This window comes from Pongo abelii, chromosome 14 (assembly GCF_028885655.2).
Source record: "Pongo abelii isolate AG06213 chromosome 14, NHGRI_mPonAbe1-v2.0_pri, whole genome shotgun sequence".
Classification (NCBI taxonomy): Eukaryota; Metazoa; Chordata; class Mammalia; order Primates; family Hominidae; genus Pongo; species Pongo abelii.
Window position 1 is genome coordinate 57,043,430 of NC_071999.2, and position 17,490 is coordinate 57,060,919.

Consider the following 17,490-nt stretch of genomic DNA (forward strand, 5'->3'; position numbering starts at 1 on the left):
TTGCTAAATGCTAAGGAAATATCAGTGACACATATGGACAAATTCCTTGAGGCATCTATGAGAACTTTCAATCTAGTTTTTTCTCACAGAAACAAAATCTTTTCCATTTTCTTAATTTAAAAAATAACTTGTTCTGTCTTTTTCCTTATTACTGTTTTCACTATAGAAAATCTGAAAATCAGGTAGGTAGAAGAAAAAAAAATCACCCATAATCTCACTGTCCAGAGACTATAATAATTTCAATTTTTCCCTTCTGCATATGGTTTTTGCTTTGTTTTGAAACAAAAAATTGGACCACATACTACATGTCCTCTCAGAGCTTGCTTTTTTCAATCAGCTACAGATCATATCCAGGTTATTAAGTATTCTTTTATACAGCTACTTTAAAGCAAACATAATATTCTGCTTTATGAATGTAATATAACTAATCATTTCCTGCCAGATTTTTAGGTTGCTAGTGATTTTTCACTATTAAAAATAATACCATTATATAATGACCTCATTTGTAGCTAAATTTTTGTGGACATTTATGATTATTTAAACTAGATACATTATTGAAAATGACAATTCTAGGGGTATTATTTGCTTTATTACAGCTTTTTGTTGTTAAAGTTGAATTATTACTAATTTATTCTGTGTTTTTTTTTCCTATGTATTTTGAACAGATAGCTCTTCCCTGTTCAAATAAAGTTACCTCGGCCGCGTGCGGTGGCTCACACCTGTAATCTCAGCACTTTGGGAGGCCAGGCGGGCAGATCATGTGGTCAAGAGATCGAAACCATCCTGGCCAACATGGTGAAACCCCGTCTCTATTAAAAATGTAAAAATTAGCTGGGCGTGGTGGTGGGCGCCTGTAGTCCCCGCTACTCGGGAGGCTGAGGCAGGATAATCGCTTGAACCCAGGAGGCGGAGGTTGCAGTGAGCCGAGATCACACCTTTGCACTCCAGCCTGGGTGACAGAGCAAGACGCCATCTCAAAAAAAAAAAAAAATTACCTATATTCTTTTGTTTTATTTTATTTCATTTATTTTATTTCATTTTCTAATGTATAACTTTTTTACATATAAACTCTTTTTTTAAAAATTCATTTTGTTGTATCATATTATATAGGGTCTGATTTCACAATCTTCCCCAAACTGTTAACCAATTGACCCAGCAGCATTTATCTGAATAATCCTTTCTTTTCACGCTGACTTGTGATGTTACTTTTCATTTGTGCTGAATTATGATACATACTAGGATTTGTTTCTAACTTTCTCTTCTCACTGTTTTAACTATGTGGGTGCTACTATCATATTGTGTGAATGACTATAATTTCTGTAATATATTTTGACATTTGGAAAGGTAAGTACCACTTCACTGTTCTTTTTCAAAATTTTTGACCACTTAAGAAGCTCCAGGATTCTCCAACCTGCCGAGATCTCCCTATACCATTAAAAAAAAAAAATCCTACTGTGGTTTTGATTGAAATAGCCATAAATCCACATATTGAGGGAGGAGAAAGAAAGAATCAGTTAGGCAGGCAGTTAGGGCAGGTCCTCAGAATTCTTTCAAACAAAAGAACAGTCTGAAAAATCAAGCTGCAGACACAGATAAGGGAACTAGCACAGGAAGCTTGCCTAAAACATGCCCACAGCTGCACAGATAAGGGAGCAAAGCCCAACACAGAAATGCCTTTGTCCTTTGTGCAATCAGTGGGCCTCCAGCAAATAGTTCCTTCTCCTTTTGTGGGCATGTACATGGTGGGCCCCAGTGAGCACATTCCTTTCCATTTTGGGGCATACTTCGGACTGTGAGCCAAGCCTCTGTGAACCATCACTCCAACACTCAGCTGGTTGTGGGCCAAGGCTCCAACTGGTCTTTACACCATGTCATTTTTTTTTTTTTTTTTTTTTGAGATGGAGTCTTGCTTGCTCTGTCACCCGGCTGGAGTGTGACTGGAGTGTGGTGGCACAATTTCGGCTCACTGCAACCTTCACCTCCCAGGTCCAAGTAATTCTTGTGCCTCAGCCTCCCAAGTAGCTGAGATTACAGGTGTGCACCACCACACCTGGCTAATTTTTGTATTTTTAGTAGAGATGGGCTTTAGCCATATTGGCCAGGCTAGTCTCGAACTCCTGGCCTCGAGAGATCTGCCCACCTCAGCCTCCCAAAGTGCTGGGATTACAGGCATGAACTACCATGCCTGGTCAACCATCATGTCATTTTCTGAGTGGTGCCTTTTCCAAAAACAACCCCCAGCCAGTCAGCATACTAGGAGAACAGGGTGGAGCTGCCAGAAATTCATGCCTTATGCAAGTGAAACACCCAGCCCTATCAGGTTCCTCATAAAAGCCTTTGTACTCAGCTGTGAAATGGCAACCCTCTTGGGTCCCCTCTCCACAGTGAAGAGCTTTCCTCTTTTGTTTATTAAACTTTCAGTCCAAACTCACCCTTAGTGTCCACCCTCCTTATTCTTTTGGTCATGAGACAAATAGTTCTGGGTAATAACTCAGACAACGATACCGCAATATTTATTTGGAAAAAATATTTCCAATATATAGCACCGTTATTTCTCTCCATTTATTCAAGTGGTCTGTAAATACCTCAGTAAGGTTTTATAGTTTTCTTTCTATATGCCGCTCAATTCTCGTAAAATTTATTCCTAAGTGGATGAATACACACACACACACACACACACACTCATATATATTTGCTGTTATTACTATAAATGAGATCTGACAACCTACTGAGGAAAACATTTGCAATACATATTACAGGCAAAGGTTTGATTTAGATCAGTCTTATAAAGAAGAAAACAAACATGCCATTTTCAGTAGAAAAAAGGATGAAGGGCATGAGTACATAATTCATAACATAAATATGAAGGGTTGGCCGGGCGTAGTGGCTCATGCCTGTAATCCCAGCACTCTGGGAGGCTGAGGTGGGCAGATCACCTGAGATCAAGAGTTCAAATACCAGCCTGGCAAACATGGTGAAACCTCATCTCTACTAAAAATATTTTAAAAAATCAGCTAGGCGTGGTGGTGCGCACCTATCCCAGCTACTCAGGGAGGCTGAGGCAGGAGAATCGCTTGAACCCAGGAGGCAGAGGTTACAGTGAGCCAAGATTGCGCCACTGCACTCCAGCCTGGGCGACAGAGGGAGACTCCATCTCAAAAAAAAAAAAAAAAAAGAAAAAAAAAAGAGAAATATGAATGGTCAACAAACATATGGAAAAATTCTTCAGCCTGAATAATAATTACAGGAATACAGATTAAAATGAGAGACAATTTTCAGTATACTACTAATGAAGGGGTTTTTTTTTCTTTCATCTAAAAAACAGCCAACCCCCTCTGCTTTTCCCAGCAAACTGATGCAAAGATAACAGTTGAATTTACCCCTTACACAGTTGACTGCTTTCTCTGAGGCTATTAATGGCTCCTGAAAGGCCAAATCCCACTCACCTCATCTGGCCTTTCTCTTCCAGTTGATGCTGTCAATTCCTGCACCTCCTCCATGCCTGTCTCTCCTCCTTTGGCTTTACTCTCTCCTGATTCTCCAAAGTTTGTTTATATAGTGGTAGGGTTATGTCCTAAGCTCCATTTACTTCTCACTCCAGTCCTTCTGCATAGGTATTTTGACCATCACCAAGGTTAAAAAGCACGGATATGCTAAGGGCCACCAAGCTATATCTTTATCCCTGATATGCCCCAGGCCTTCAGTCTTATATAGAATCTGCAACTGATGCTCTATAGACCTAAATCTCAACATGTTCCAAATTTAGATCACTACCTTGTCTCTCCCGACCCCATTACCCTCCATGTGATGTATTTTTGGTTGATGAAAGCTTCATGCATTTGAATTAGAAAACTGGGAATATCCTTGAGCCCCTTCTCTTCCTCAGTTCCCACACTCAGTATCTATATTCCCTGCACCGCTCTGGCTCATGCACTTGGACTCTTCTCCTGCCTTCACAGTCTTGCCCTCCATGCCATCCTTTGCTCTGCAGCCAGCATGATCCTTCTCAATCACAAAAATGATGGCATGCGAAGCCCTGGAGGAGTGCGGACCTCCCTGACTCTCCACCCAGCTCGCACTTCAACAGTGATTAACATTTCAGGCTCAGAAAACATGTTTTGTGCCTCTTTTGCTCATAACACTTCTGTGACATTGAGAACAGGGCCCAGATTTCATTCATCTTTGAGCTCCCTACCACCAAGCAGTCTTTGGCACAAAGGAGATCCTCAATAAGATGCCTGCTGAATGGAGATTTTTCCAGAAGGAAATGAGACAGAGAGTATTGCAGGAAGAGGAAGCTGAGCCAAGTCCGTTCTGTAAATGCTGTAGGAGAAAATGGGCATTCCAGCAGGCTGTATGCATCCCATTTTCCATGGAAGGAAAGAGGCCGTGCTGGGATGAGAAAAGTGGGTCACAGCAGAATTAGGCCATGTAGTGTTAAATGTGGTAATATGTGGAATGGACCTTATTCTGCAGGTATTATCCAAAAAAAATCTGAGCAGAGTAATAATATGCCAAAAATAACTTTAGTAACCGATATGGTTTGGCTGTGTCCCCACCCAAATCTCATCTTGAATTCCTGTGTGTTGTGGGGGGGACCCAGTGGGAGGTGGTTGAATCATGGGGGCGGGTCTTTCCCATGCTGTTCTCGTAGTGAATGAGTCTCACGAGATAAGATGGTTTTAAAAAGAGGAGTTCCTCTGCACAAGTTCTTTCTCTTTGCCTGCTGCCATCCATGTAAAATGTGACTTGCTTTTCCTTGCCTTCCACCATGATTGTGAGGCTTCCCCAGCCATGTGGAACTGTAAGTCCAATTACACCTCTTTCTTTTGTAAATTGCTCAGTCTCAGGTATGTCTTTTCAGCAGCATGAAAATGGACTAATACAGTAACCATTTAGAGAATGAAGGGGAAATACTAGAGAAAAGGAGGTCACATAAGCAAATAAGGCAATACAGCGAGGGGAAGAAAAAGGGAAAATGAAAAGACAGCACTTAATTTAGGCACCTAGTATGTGCCAGGTCGTTTATACATCAAAACTCACTTTGGTCCTCACAATTACCCAGTGTGGTTATTCCTACTACTATTATCTCCTGTTCCTAAGGTGAAACTGAGATTCAGTGTTGGAATAACTTGTGAAAGAAAGGTCACATAACCAGAAGGTGGCAGCAACAACTGAGATTCAAACTCCCATCTGTCTCTGAAGCCTACACCACACTACTGAGAGATGACAGAGCCCTAAACTAGTAACAGAGGGAATGAAGGAAGAGGAAGACTCCAGAGACATCTCAGAATAGACACTATGCTGAGGGTGCACCCTGGTGACAGCACTGACTGTGAAGTTCTCATAAGATAAGTAAACAACAACAAGGGAGGGGTCCCAGGTTGGGGGTGGGGATGGGGGAACAACTGTTCTGAGAGATGACTCATCACAGACAAGCTGCTGGCACATCCTGTTCCCAAATACCTCATTCCTTCCACATGTAGCCCAAGCAGCAAAACCTTATCCGCACACCTTATCAGCATGTAGCTCCTCCAATATGACCCTATAAAACTTCCCTCTAGCCCCTGCCTCTTAGCAGACAGCCCCTTCTCTGCTGTGCTGCCTATTGCACTCTTGCAACGTATCTTTGTACTTTAATAAATCTGCCTTTCTTTACTTACAGTTGTGTTGATAAATTCTTTTACTGCCCACAACACTGGCCCCAGCCAGTTGCATCTGTGACACTGACCAAAATAAAGGGTCACTGGGAAGGAAGAGCACAGAAGAGCTTGACTTTACACAGCTGAGTTTCAGATACTGGCAACACTTGTCCATGGAGCTTCCCAGAAGATAATGAGAAAGACTGGTAAGTCTGGAGCTCCTGGGAGAAGCCAAAGCTGCAAGACGGAGTGGGTATGGAGCAGGAGAGAAGGGCTGGATCTCAGGGAGTGTGGCCACTGCATGGGTGGCAGGAGAATAACAAGTGTGTTTCTGCCTTGCTTAGAGAGAGCAGAAAGGGGTCAAGTAACAGTGGAGCCGAGGCAGATGCATGGGGACAGAGTTCAAAATGGGTTGCTAATAAAACAGTTCCTTCCCATTTACAACTTTCAAGAAACACGTACCTGCTTCTGGGCAGTGAAGTTTTTCAAATGCTTTGTCTGTATAATCTCCATGCTCCTTTACACATTCATATTCCTTAAACTTCATGCCATCCTCAAAGGTCAAAGTTTCATTTAGTACATCCATTGCCTAAATCAATTCCACAGTATTTCATGATAAATTAGCCATATTTTGAAAGAAAGAAAAACCATATTTTTGTGTTCCTAGTAAAACTAATTAGCAAGGTATATAGTAAATATTCAACAAATGTTTACTAAACAAATAAATCCATAGAGTTTTAAAACTAGAGCTATGTTAGATAAAAACAGAAATGTTTTCATTTCTTCTCCATGTTAACAGTGTCAAGCACTGGTCATAAGGCAACTTAATTTTATCTAGACTTTCTGACTTCAATATTATTCCACTTCAGTTCCATTCTACAGTGCTCTCAAGCTTTTCTCATTCATGCCCTGTTTTAAGTGTACAACATTCTTAACCAGCTCCCTAAATCTGCTCGTAGTATTTTGTAGTCAATACCAAAATGACCACTTCTGTTTCAAGCAGATCAAAGCAAAGAATAAGAAAGAGTGGCAGTTAAAACTTTTTGGACTCCATTCTTTCATTTCAGCAGGGCAACGTCAGCACCTCACTTCACAGAAGCTCTGTGAGAGTACCACTTCTCAAGTTCCCACTCAGAAGCAGGTCCCCAGATCTGCTGCACTCTGATGTCTCAGCTCTGGAGCATTTAGGAATGTATGGTTGAACAGAGGTGAATGCTAACTATCACCACTCTAATGAAGTCTTTATGTAGCAAATGCTCATAAAAATAAGAAATGCTAACATGAAAATGTTTTAAGCTAATAAAGAACATTAAATAAAAACACTGAGCATCAGGTATAATTATTCACACTTATATTGACTTAAAAGGTAAATTCAGAAAAGGTAAAATGGAAAAATAAACCAGTTAATTTTGACATTTATTATAGGTCTGATAAAACCACGATAAAAAAAGATTTTAAAATCAACTAATAAAATGAAATTTGGATTTGCTCTATTGGATTTACTGTATTTACTCCTTGCTGTGGCAAGGAGAGCCCAAATGCATAAATGAGATTTACTCAAAGTTATCAATAACTAATTAAGATGTAAAATAAATGTGCCTGGTTTCAGGGTACCTGTTCAATTTTTTAGGTCAGTATATTAGTTGTTGACAATGTATCAGGTCTTCTATTTTAATTTGGCTATGATAAAAATTAATATTATGAGTAAAATAGCTCTTTTAAAGAAAAGTAAATTAAAATGTAATAATTTATCTAAAGAAATAACACCAATAAAATAAAATGGGAGAATAAAAAGTATTTGGAGGACTCATTTAACACCAAACATTTTTCTTTCCCTTTTTTTTTTTTTTTGAGATGGTGTCTCACTCTATCGCCCAGGCTCGAGTGCAGTACGGCGATCTCAGCTCACTGCAACCTCCGCCTCCTGGGTTCAAGTGATTCTCCTGCCTCAGCCTCCTAAGTAGCTGAGACTACAGGTGGGTGACACCACGCCCAGCTAATTTTTTGTATTTTCAGTAGAGACGGGGTTTCACCATGTTAGCCAGGATGGTCTCAATCTCCTGACTTCATGATCTGCTCGTCTCAGCCTCCCAAAGTGCTGGGATTACAGCTGTGAGCCACTGTTCCCTGGCCTTGAGCACCAAATATTTTTCTAGAAATACTTTTTAAAATTCTAGGCATCCAAATAAGAAAAGAAGTCAAACCATCTCTTCACGCGTATGATACTACAGGTTGAAAACCCAAAGACTCCACCCAAAGGTTCCTGGAACTGATGAACAACTTCAGCAAAGTTTCAGGATACAATATCGAAGTACAATAATCAATAGCATTCCTATACACCAATAACATTCAAGCAGAGAGCCAAATCAAGAATGTAATCGCATTTACAGTGGCCACCAAAAAATAAAATAAAATACCTAGGAGTACATCTAACCAAGGAGGTGAAAGATCTCTACAAGAAGAACTACACAACACAGAAAGAAATCATAGATGACACAAACAAATGGAAAAACATGCCACACTCATGGATTGGAATAATCAATATCATTAAAATGGCCATACTGCCCAAAGTAATCTATAGATTCAACACTATTCCTGTCAAACTACCAATGTCACTTTTCACAGGATTGGAGAAAAAAAAAAACTATTCTAAAATTCATATGTAAACAAAAAAGAGCCCAAATAGCCAAAGTAATTCTAAGCAAAAAGAACAAAGCCAGAATCATCACATTACCCAACTTCAAACTATACCATAAGACTACAGTAATCAAAACAGTATGGTACTGGTTCAAAAACAAACACATAAACCAAGGAACAGAATAGAGAACACAGAAATAAAGCCACTCATCTACAGCCATCTAATCTTTGACAAAATTAACAAAAATAAGCAATGGGGAAAGGACTTCCTATCCAATAAATGGTGCTGGGATAGCTGGTTAGCTATATGCAGAAGAATGAAACTGGACCCCTACCTTTCACTGTATACAAAAATCAGCTAAAGACGACTTAATGATTTAAAAGTAAGACCTCAAACTATAAGAATCCTAAAAGAAAACCTAGGAAACACCATTCTGAACATGGCCCTTGGGAAAGAATTTGTGATTTAGTCCTCAAAAGCAATTGCAACAAAAACAAAATTGACAAGTGGAACCTAATTAAACTAAGGAGCTTCTGCACAGCAAAAGAAACTATCAACAGAGTAAACAGACAACCTACAGAATAGAAGAAAATATTTGCAAACTATGCATCCAACAAAGGTCTAATATCCAGACTCTATAAGGAACTTAACTGAACAAGAAAAAACAAATAACCCAAATTTTAAAGTGGACAAAAGATAGAAAGAGACACTTCTCAAAAGAAGACATACAAGCAGCCAACAAACATATAAAAGAATACTCATCATCACTAATTATCAGAGAAATACAAATCAAAACCACAATGAGACACCATCTCACACGAGTCAGAATGGCTATTACTAAAAAGTCAAAAAACAAATATTGGTGAGGGTGCAGAGAAAAGGGAATGCTTATGTAGTGTTGGCGGAAATGTAATGTAAATTAGTTCAACCACTGTAGAAAGCAGTTTGGATATTTCTCAAAGAACTTAAAACAGAACTACTGTTCAACCCAGCAATCCCATTACTGGGTATATATCCAAAAGAAAACAAACCATTCTACCAAAAAGACACATATGTACTCACATGTTCATCCCAGCACTATTCACAATAGCAAAGTCATGGAATCAACCTAGGTGCCCATCAGTGGTGGTCTGGATAAAGAAAATGTGGTACATATATACCATGGAATACTATGCAGCCATAAAAAAGAATGAAATCATGTCCATGCAACATGGATGCAGCTGGATGCTACTATCCTAAGCAAATTACATAGGGATAGAAAACCAATTACATAGGGATAGAAAACCAAATTCTGCATGTTCTCACTTATAAGTGGGAGCTAAACATTGGGTACTCATGGACATAAAGACAGCAACAACAGATACTGGGAGCTACTACAGTGGGGGTAAGAAAGGAGGGAAGCAAGGCTTGAAAAACTAACTACTGGGTATTATGCTCAATACCTGGGTGACGGGATCATTTATATCCCAAACCTCAACATCACACAACATATCCAGGTAACAAACCTGCACATGTACCACCTGAATCTAAAATAAAAGTTGAAAAAAATTATCCCTACAGCCTGTGAAATAATTTCATGAAACATGCTATTAAGATATATGCATTTTCTGATACCTACTAATGGAAATTTAGACTTAATGGCATACCTCTTCCTCTTGGAGGATGTTTTCATCAGAAATACATTTGTCTAAATTAATTTCAAACTTTACCCCCTTCTAGGAGAAAGCAAAAAAAAAAAAGTTTAGCAATTCAGTAAAAGCCTTAAAATTACAACTCCCTAGGTCAATTTTGTTTGACATTATAGATTCTTAAAACCATTGGTCTCATATCACAAAATAGAGCAATTCTACAAAATACTAGGAGGAAAATCACGCAGGCAACCGAGATCACAAGGTGGCTCCCCAGCCAGCTATTTAATATGGAACCCAAAGACAAAAGTATTTCTTACCTTAGCTTTATATTTCTGTTCTGGATTTTTACTTCCCTTTGTGTTCTGAAGCCTCATTTGTTTCAAGTCTTTTTCAATGTCCTGAAAATTTGGAGAAAAATACAATTCTATCACTGTATGTTTACATGAGTTGATTTCTGTGTTAAATCTGATGATTGATTTAATAACAAAAACAAGCTTTTATAATGGAAAGTTAATAATAATTAACTAAAAACTTGGGCACAGTATCCATTAACTTGAAATATTAACACATTTAACACTTGCACGTCAGTGGGTGGAATTCTATAATGTGACAATACTTATCACTCCAGTCCACTCCAGTCCAACCCAATTCAATTCAAGAATGTAATTTTGACTACAGGATCTTTCCCTTAAGAGGCTTATGATCTTTATCAGGTAAATAAGCAAAGTGCATAACTCATGATGGTATAAAGGAAGGAGAGGGCTCTGAAAATTGGCAGGCAATTTCAAGTAGGAAGAGAAGAAAACTAAAAGTGGATGACAAGAATTTCAAAGGCACAACTGAGATGTGAACTCCATATTCGGAGGTTTCTTAGCGTTCTATCTTGGGCCATCTGCTCTTCTCTTCCCTAATACAAGGGGTTTCATTCATTCCTATGGATTTAAACGCCACCGTTAAGCAGACACTCTTAAATGTGTATCTTCAGGCTTCACTTTTCCTCTCCTCTGAGCTCCAGACTCACATATCCAACTGCCTACTTAGCATTATCTTCATCTTAATATTCACTCCACAAATTCACACTGAGCACTCCCTACGGGCCAGAAACCCTCAAAATGGGTTAGCACAGTGGACATGACCAGAAAGGTCCCTGCTGACACGGAACTTACATTTTACTGGAGTAGGATAGGTAATAAATGAGTTAACGAAAGACATAATTTCAGAAAGTGTTAAGTGCTATCAAGGGAACAAAATAGGATAACAGGACAGAAAATGAGTAGGGAGTGAGAGTAATACAGGCAAAGCTTATCTGGCAATCGATTTAAGCCCTGGAATGATATTGGACCTTGGCATATGCCAGTCTGGGGAGAGCATTTTCCATGCAGAGGGAACAGTAGGATAAAGGCTCCAGAGCAGGTATGTAAACTCTCACAACTTCTCTAACTCAATGTCCAAATGGAACTCTTGAGTGCCCTCCACCCCTCCCCAGCAGTGGGCACTGAAAACGAATGCTTTCAGCCAAGACAGAGTATCAGAAACCGGATTTAATTCCGCACCTGAAACAACCAAAGAGCCAAATCGAATATATAATAGATAAATGGTTTTTAATACATTAGACATCCAGCAATGAAAGACACTAATCCCTGAGAAACAGAAAACCAATGAGACAAGCCCTGCAACTGCCCCAGCCTCCTGTCTTGAGAGAGTTTGCAAGCCATGGTGCAGGGATGGGGAACTGAAAAGGTGCAGGGATGGGAACAGAAGATGAGTGTGGCCAACTCCCTGAGTTGATAAGACAAGGCTTGGGGGTATTAAGGTGCTAGAATCTGAAAGACAAAGACACAAAGAGGAGAGAGCTGCACAGAGAGAACTGAAACACTCATACAATGTCAAGGGGAGCGTAACACAGTGCGACCATTCTGCAACACCATTTGGTAGTTCTTTGAACGTTAAATATACACCTACTATATGATCCATCCATCCCAGTCCAACGTATTTACCCAAAAGAAAGAAAAGAAGCATATGACCACATAAAGATTTGTACATGATAGCCAGGCATGGTGGCTCACACCTGTAATCCCAGCACTTTGGGAGGCTGAGGTGGGTGGATCACCTCAGGTCGGGAGTTTGAGACCAGCCTGACCAACATGGTGAAACCCTGTCTCTACTAAAAATACAAAATTAGTCAGGCGTGGTGGCACATGCCTGTAATCCCAGCTACTTGGGAGGCTGAGGCAGAAGAATCACTTGAACCCAGGAGGCAGAGGTTGTGGTGAACTGAGATCGCGCCATTGCACTCCAGCCTGGGCAACAAGGGCGAAACTTGTCTCAAAAAAAAAAAAAAAAGATTTGTACATGAATGTTCCTAGCAGCTTTATAAATTATAATAGCCAAAAGCTGGAGACAACCCAAATATCCATCTACAGTGAATGGATCAATAAATTTTGATACATTCATACAATAGAATATACTCGGCAATAAAGAATAATAATGAACTATTAATATGTGCAACATAGATAAATCTCAACATTATTATGTGAATGAAAGTAGCCAGAAAAAAGAGCACATACAGCATGACTCCATTTATGTAATCCAAACAAATCTAGAAAATGCAAACCAACCTACAGCGACAGAAAGCAGATCCGTGGTTGCATGGGGATGAGATGGGAGGAAAGGTAGGGAGAATAAGAGAGAGGAGTTTACAAAAGGGCGCAACAAACTTTTGCAGGTGATGGATACGTTCACTATATTGATTGTGGTGATGGTTTCATGGGTGTGCATGTCAAATCTTATAAAGTATATACATTAAATATGTGTGGTTTATTATGATCAATTATATCTCAATAAAACTGTTTTTTTTTTTAAAGAGATGGAGGACTCAAGTCCTAATCTGTGGCAGTACATTGGAGTAGTGAGCAAGAGACTGCACACCAGCCTAGAGTTCCTGCCTCAAGATCCCAGACTCCATGGCTACACGGTTAATCAGTCTTCACAGGGCCAAGAGGGCCTTTCAGATGACATGACCCTGGAGAGCTTGACAGCACACTAAGGCTGAATGTCCCACCCACTGGAGTAGATTAGGGTTGGAATCTGAGATCATTGTATTTTAAGGAAAGGAAAGTAATGGGGCACTTATTGTACAATTGAGACGACCAGACTATCCAAGCAAATCAGACAACCAACTTCACAAATATAAGTAAGATACATAAGTCATAGTCCTGATTTCAGACTTCATACTATTGCAAGGCAGAAAAACACCCTTCCCAAGTTTGCAGGACAAATAGCTAATAACGCTTCAAACTGACACAGGCTGGTGTATGAAGTACTTGGAAATGCTGTGGAAATACAGATGAGGCAGTTATTAATTCTAAGGGAGAAAGAGAAAAAAGCTGTGCTAGAAACTTCACCAGGAGGTCTGATATGATGTGTTCTGCAAGAAGAGAAGAGAGGGAAAGGATATTTCAGTAGAGAAATGAGCATTTTACAAAGGCCTAAAGGTTAAAAGGAAGATGTCTTTTTAAATAAGTAGGGCTTTAAAAAGTAATTTGAGACGTTTAGAGCTTTGGGTATGTTTGGGGGAAATGTGAGCAATGAGGCTGGAACATTCTGTTAGGAACAACTCACAAAAGTCTAGCATGCCATGCTAAGGAAAATGGCAGTCACCATTGATTGTCGTGTAGAGAAACAATGTGTTCAAATCAGTATTTTGGAAAGATAACTCTACAAGTAGAGACTTTTTAAAAGTGTCTTATTATATAGCTGCATATTCCCTTCAAAAAAGATATTAAAACCTAAATCCAAAATTTAGACAAATTAAGTGATAATTATTTCCTTTACAAAAGTTTGCAAAGGGATCTGCTGCTGGATTGCTCTGGAGGACAGCCTTCAGGAAATATCAGACGCCTTTTCATTTTTTTTAGAGATGGGGTCTCGCTATATTACCCAGGCTGGTCTCAAACTCCTGAGCTCACAGGATCCTCAGCCTCCTAAATAGCTGGAACTATAGTCTTGTGCCACCATTTCTGTCTTTCAGATGGCTTTTTTGTTTGAAGATATTGATTAGAGTGCTGACAGAACTAAGGAATGGACACTTTATTATACATATTTGTAGTAAAAGTTCTGTAACCTTCTTATAAAAAATCTAAAAAGTAGAGAGACAATAATCATCCCTACTCACACCAATCCAGATACCACCGATTACCACCATTGGCATTTTGGTGTGTTTTCTTTCAAAGTTACTCTTCTTGCATAAAATATACAAAATTTTACTCACCAAATTCCTGATATAAACTTTTTGAGGCAAGGTACCATCATTTGTTTGTGTTCTTCCAGTGGTTTATTTTTAATTACCTGACTTTTTAAAAACTTTAAGGCACTGGATTTACTCTAACCAGGTTAAAAAAATGTGAGAGAAAAACATGTCTGTAACATCTGAGCCGTGTTTTCACGGAATGTGACTGTGATCCTACTGGCACCTTTGAATGACAAGTTTATAATACCTTGAGAATTTTCTATTTCTAGTTGACTCTGGACCAAGCTCTAATAATAAATATAACTTAAAACACAGAGAATTACTCTAATTATAAAGATTATAATAATTCGGCCAGGCAGGGTGGCTCACGCCTGTAATCCCAGCACTTTGGGAGGCTGAGGCGGGTGGATCACCCGAGGTCAGGAGTTCAAGACCAGCCTGGCCAACATGGTGAGACACTGTCTCTACTAAAATACAAAAATTAGCTGGGCGTGGTGGCAGGCGCCTGTAATTCCAGCTACTTGGGAGGCTGAAGCAGGAGAATCACTTGAACCTGGGAGGCGGAGGTTGCAGTGAGCCAAGATGGTGCCATTGCACTCCAGCTTGGGCAACAAGAGCAAAACTCCGTCTAAAAAAAAAAGATAATAATAATTCTCAGTATGGGCCAAATCATTGAGAATCTTCTTACTAAGCAAAAATAAAAGCACACTTGGGCTTCTTATTCGCAAAATAAATAAAACTCCTTGGAAAGTAAAACATTTTATGATTTATGTAATTATTTTATGTAATCATAAAAGCATTGTTTATCAGGTCATTTCACAGGTTGAATAATTCTCAGAATTGGTTGAAATCAACAGATTCATCTTGTATTATAATTGTATAATCTTTCCTCAGAAGGGAGAAAAACTCTCTTGAGATTTATTTGTTATTTCAACTCTGCCCAGCCTCTTACCTCCACCAAAAACATAAGGTTGAAATGGAAGAGAACTTGACTGTCAGATTTCCTGACCAATGTGTCTGAGACACTGACTTAGACCCTCCAGAGAGTGGAAAGTTCTTATGCTAAATAGCAGCAGTTCTCAAACTTGGCTGCATACTAAATCACCCAGCAAGCTTCTGCAGACAGAATGCCTGGGCCTCATCCCAGACCATGTGGGGCAGAGAGAGGCATCTGAGTTTTTAAAAGCTCTGGTAAAAAGGCGGTGGCTCATGCCTGTAATCCCAGCACTTTAGGAAGCCGAGGCTGGTGGATCACGAAGTCAAGAGATAAAGACCATCCTGGCCAACATGGTGAAACTCTGTCTCTACTAAAAATACAAAAATTAGCTGGGCATGGTGGCGCATGCCTGTAGTCCCAGCTACTTGGGAGCCTGAAGCAGGAAATCACTTGAACCCAGGAGGCAGAGGTTACAGTGAGCCAAGATCGCACGACTGCACTCCAACCTGGCAACAGAGCGAGACTCCGTCTCATTAAAAAAAAAAAAAAAGTTCCCTATGTGGTTCTGCTGCACAGAGAAGGGTAAGAGCCACTCGGGATAGAGCACACACACCACAAGCACACACATGTCTGATCATAGCCATCATTACCTGCACAGGTGCTTCTCCCTCAGATGCATCTTGATGGACAGGCAGGTTACTCTTCTTCACCAAATAGGTTTTATGACTTATTTTTGAGTTCTCCTTTAACACAAATTATACACAGTCAACAAGATTGGTTCTGAGTGAGCTCTGAAGGCTATTTGGCTGATGCGTGATCAATGATGAAATGGCTGGACAGAACCCTTTTTATAGCTCCTTTTCCCCGCCGCAGCCTCAGTATTTCCCAAATCCTTCTTCCATAGTCTCTGTAGAAATGTCTGCTATCCACCTTTTTTTTCTTTTTTTTTTTTGAGACGGAGTCTCGCTCTGTCACCCAGGCTGGAGTGCAGTGGCGCGATCTTGGCTCACTGCAAGCTCCGCCTCCTGAGTTCATGCCATTCTCCTGCCTCAGCCTCCCAAGTAGCTGGGACTATAGGCACGCACCACCACGCCTGGCTAATTTTTTGTCTTTTTAGTAGAGATGGGGTTTCACTGTGTTAGCCAGGATGATCTTGATCTCCCGACCTCGTGATCCACCCACCTCAGCCTCCCAAAGTGCTGGGATTACAGGCATGAGCTACTGCGCCTGGCCAATGTCTGCCATCCATTTTTGCAGGGCTCAGGCTGCCCATCCCAGATCAGCCTTAGACATAAGGCTGATGATGGCTCCAGGCTGCCCACCATGAGCCAGGCCTCTGCTCCAGAGAGAACAACCTCCAGGCTGCCCCTCCCAGCACACACAGTCCTCTGTCCAAACCTCTGCATGGCTCTTTCAGAATGCCCACTCTGCTCCCTTAACTCTGCCTCTCCAAATTCCACTCTTTAGGCCCCACCCACTTCTTCCATGAAAACCCGCTTCCTGCTCATTCTGCTCATCTTGGCTCCTGTGCACCTACAGGGCTTACTCTATGATTGTTCTATACGTGTGTCTCATCATTCCAACCATTTACAAGTAGAATTGCATATGCCAGAAAGAATAGTGGTTACAATTGTATTTTTTTATTTTTTGAGACAGGGCCTCCCTCTGTTGCCCAGACTGGAGTGCAGTGGAACAATCACAGTTCACAGCAGCTTCAACCTTAGCCTCCCACCTCAGCCTCCTGAGTAGCTGGGACTACAAGCGTTTGCCACCATGACCCACTAATTTTTTTAATTTTTTGTACAGATGGAGTCTCATTATGTTGCCCAGGCTGGTCTCAAACTCCTGGGGTCAAGCGATCCTTCTGCCTTGGCCTCCGAAAGTGCTAGGATTACAGGCATGAACACGAATAGGGGTTTTAGAGTCAGATTTTCATTTTATTTTACTTTATTTTTTTAAGACAGAGTCTTGCTCTGTATCCCAGGCTGGGGTACAGTGGCACAGTCATGGCTCACTGCAGCCTTTAGCTCCTAGCTCAAGCAATCCTCCTGCTTTAGCCTCCTAAGTAGCTAGGACTACAAGTGCAAACCACCATGCCCAGCTAATTTAAAGAGTGTGTGTGTGTGTGTGTGTGTGTGTGTGTGTGTGTGTGTGTGTGTGTGTGTGTGTGTGTGTGTGTGTGTAGTAGCTAGGACTACAAGTGCAAACCACCATGCCCAGCTAATTTAAAGTGTGTGTGTGTGTGTGTGTGTGTGTGTGTGTGTGTGTGTGTGTGTGTGTTTTTAGAGCTAGGGTTTCCCTATGTTGCCCAGGCTGGGCTCAAGCGATCCTCCCACCTCAGCCTTTCAAATTGCTGGGATTACAGGCATGAGCTACCGTGCCCAGCCTAGAGT

General features: G+C 40.5%; 1 protein-coding gene across 17 annotated transcripts in view; it reads right to left on the reverse strand.

The window, feature by feature from the left end:
• The window catches only part of NEK5 (NIMA related kinase 5), a 92,912-nt gene that overhangs the window by 30,351 nt on the left and 45,071 nt on the right, over positions 1-17,490 (reverse strand). For 15 of the 17 annotated variants that reach the window (XR_010136641.1, XM_063714656.1, XM_054528614.2 and 12 more), the window contains 4 exon segments: positions 15,748-15,840; positions 10,229-10,309; positions 9,927-9,995; positions 6,105-6,231 (listed from right to left, as the gene is read on the reverse strand). Coding sequence is in view for 16 of the 17 variants with exons in the window: in XM_063714656.1 (XP_063570726.1) it covers positions 6,105-6,231; positions 9,927-9,995; positions 10,229-10,309; positions 15,748-15,840 (370 nt within the window). In the remaining variant the exon portion in view is untranslated. 17 annotated transcript variants of the gene reach the window in all.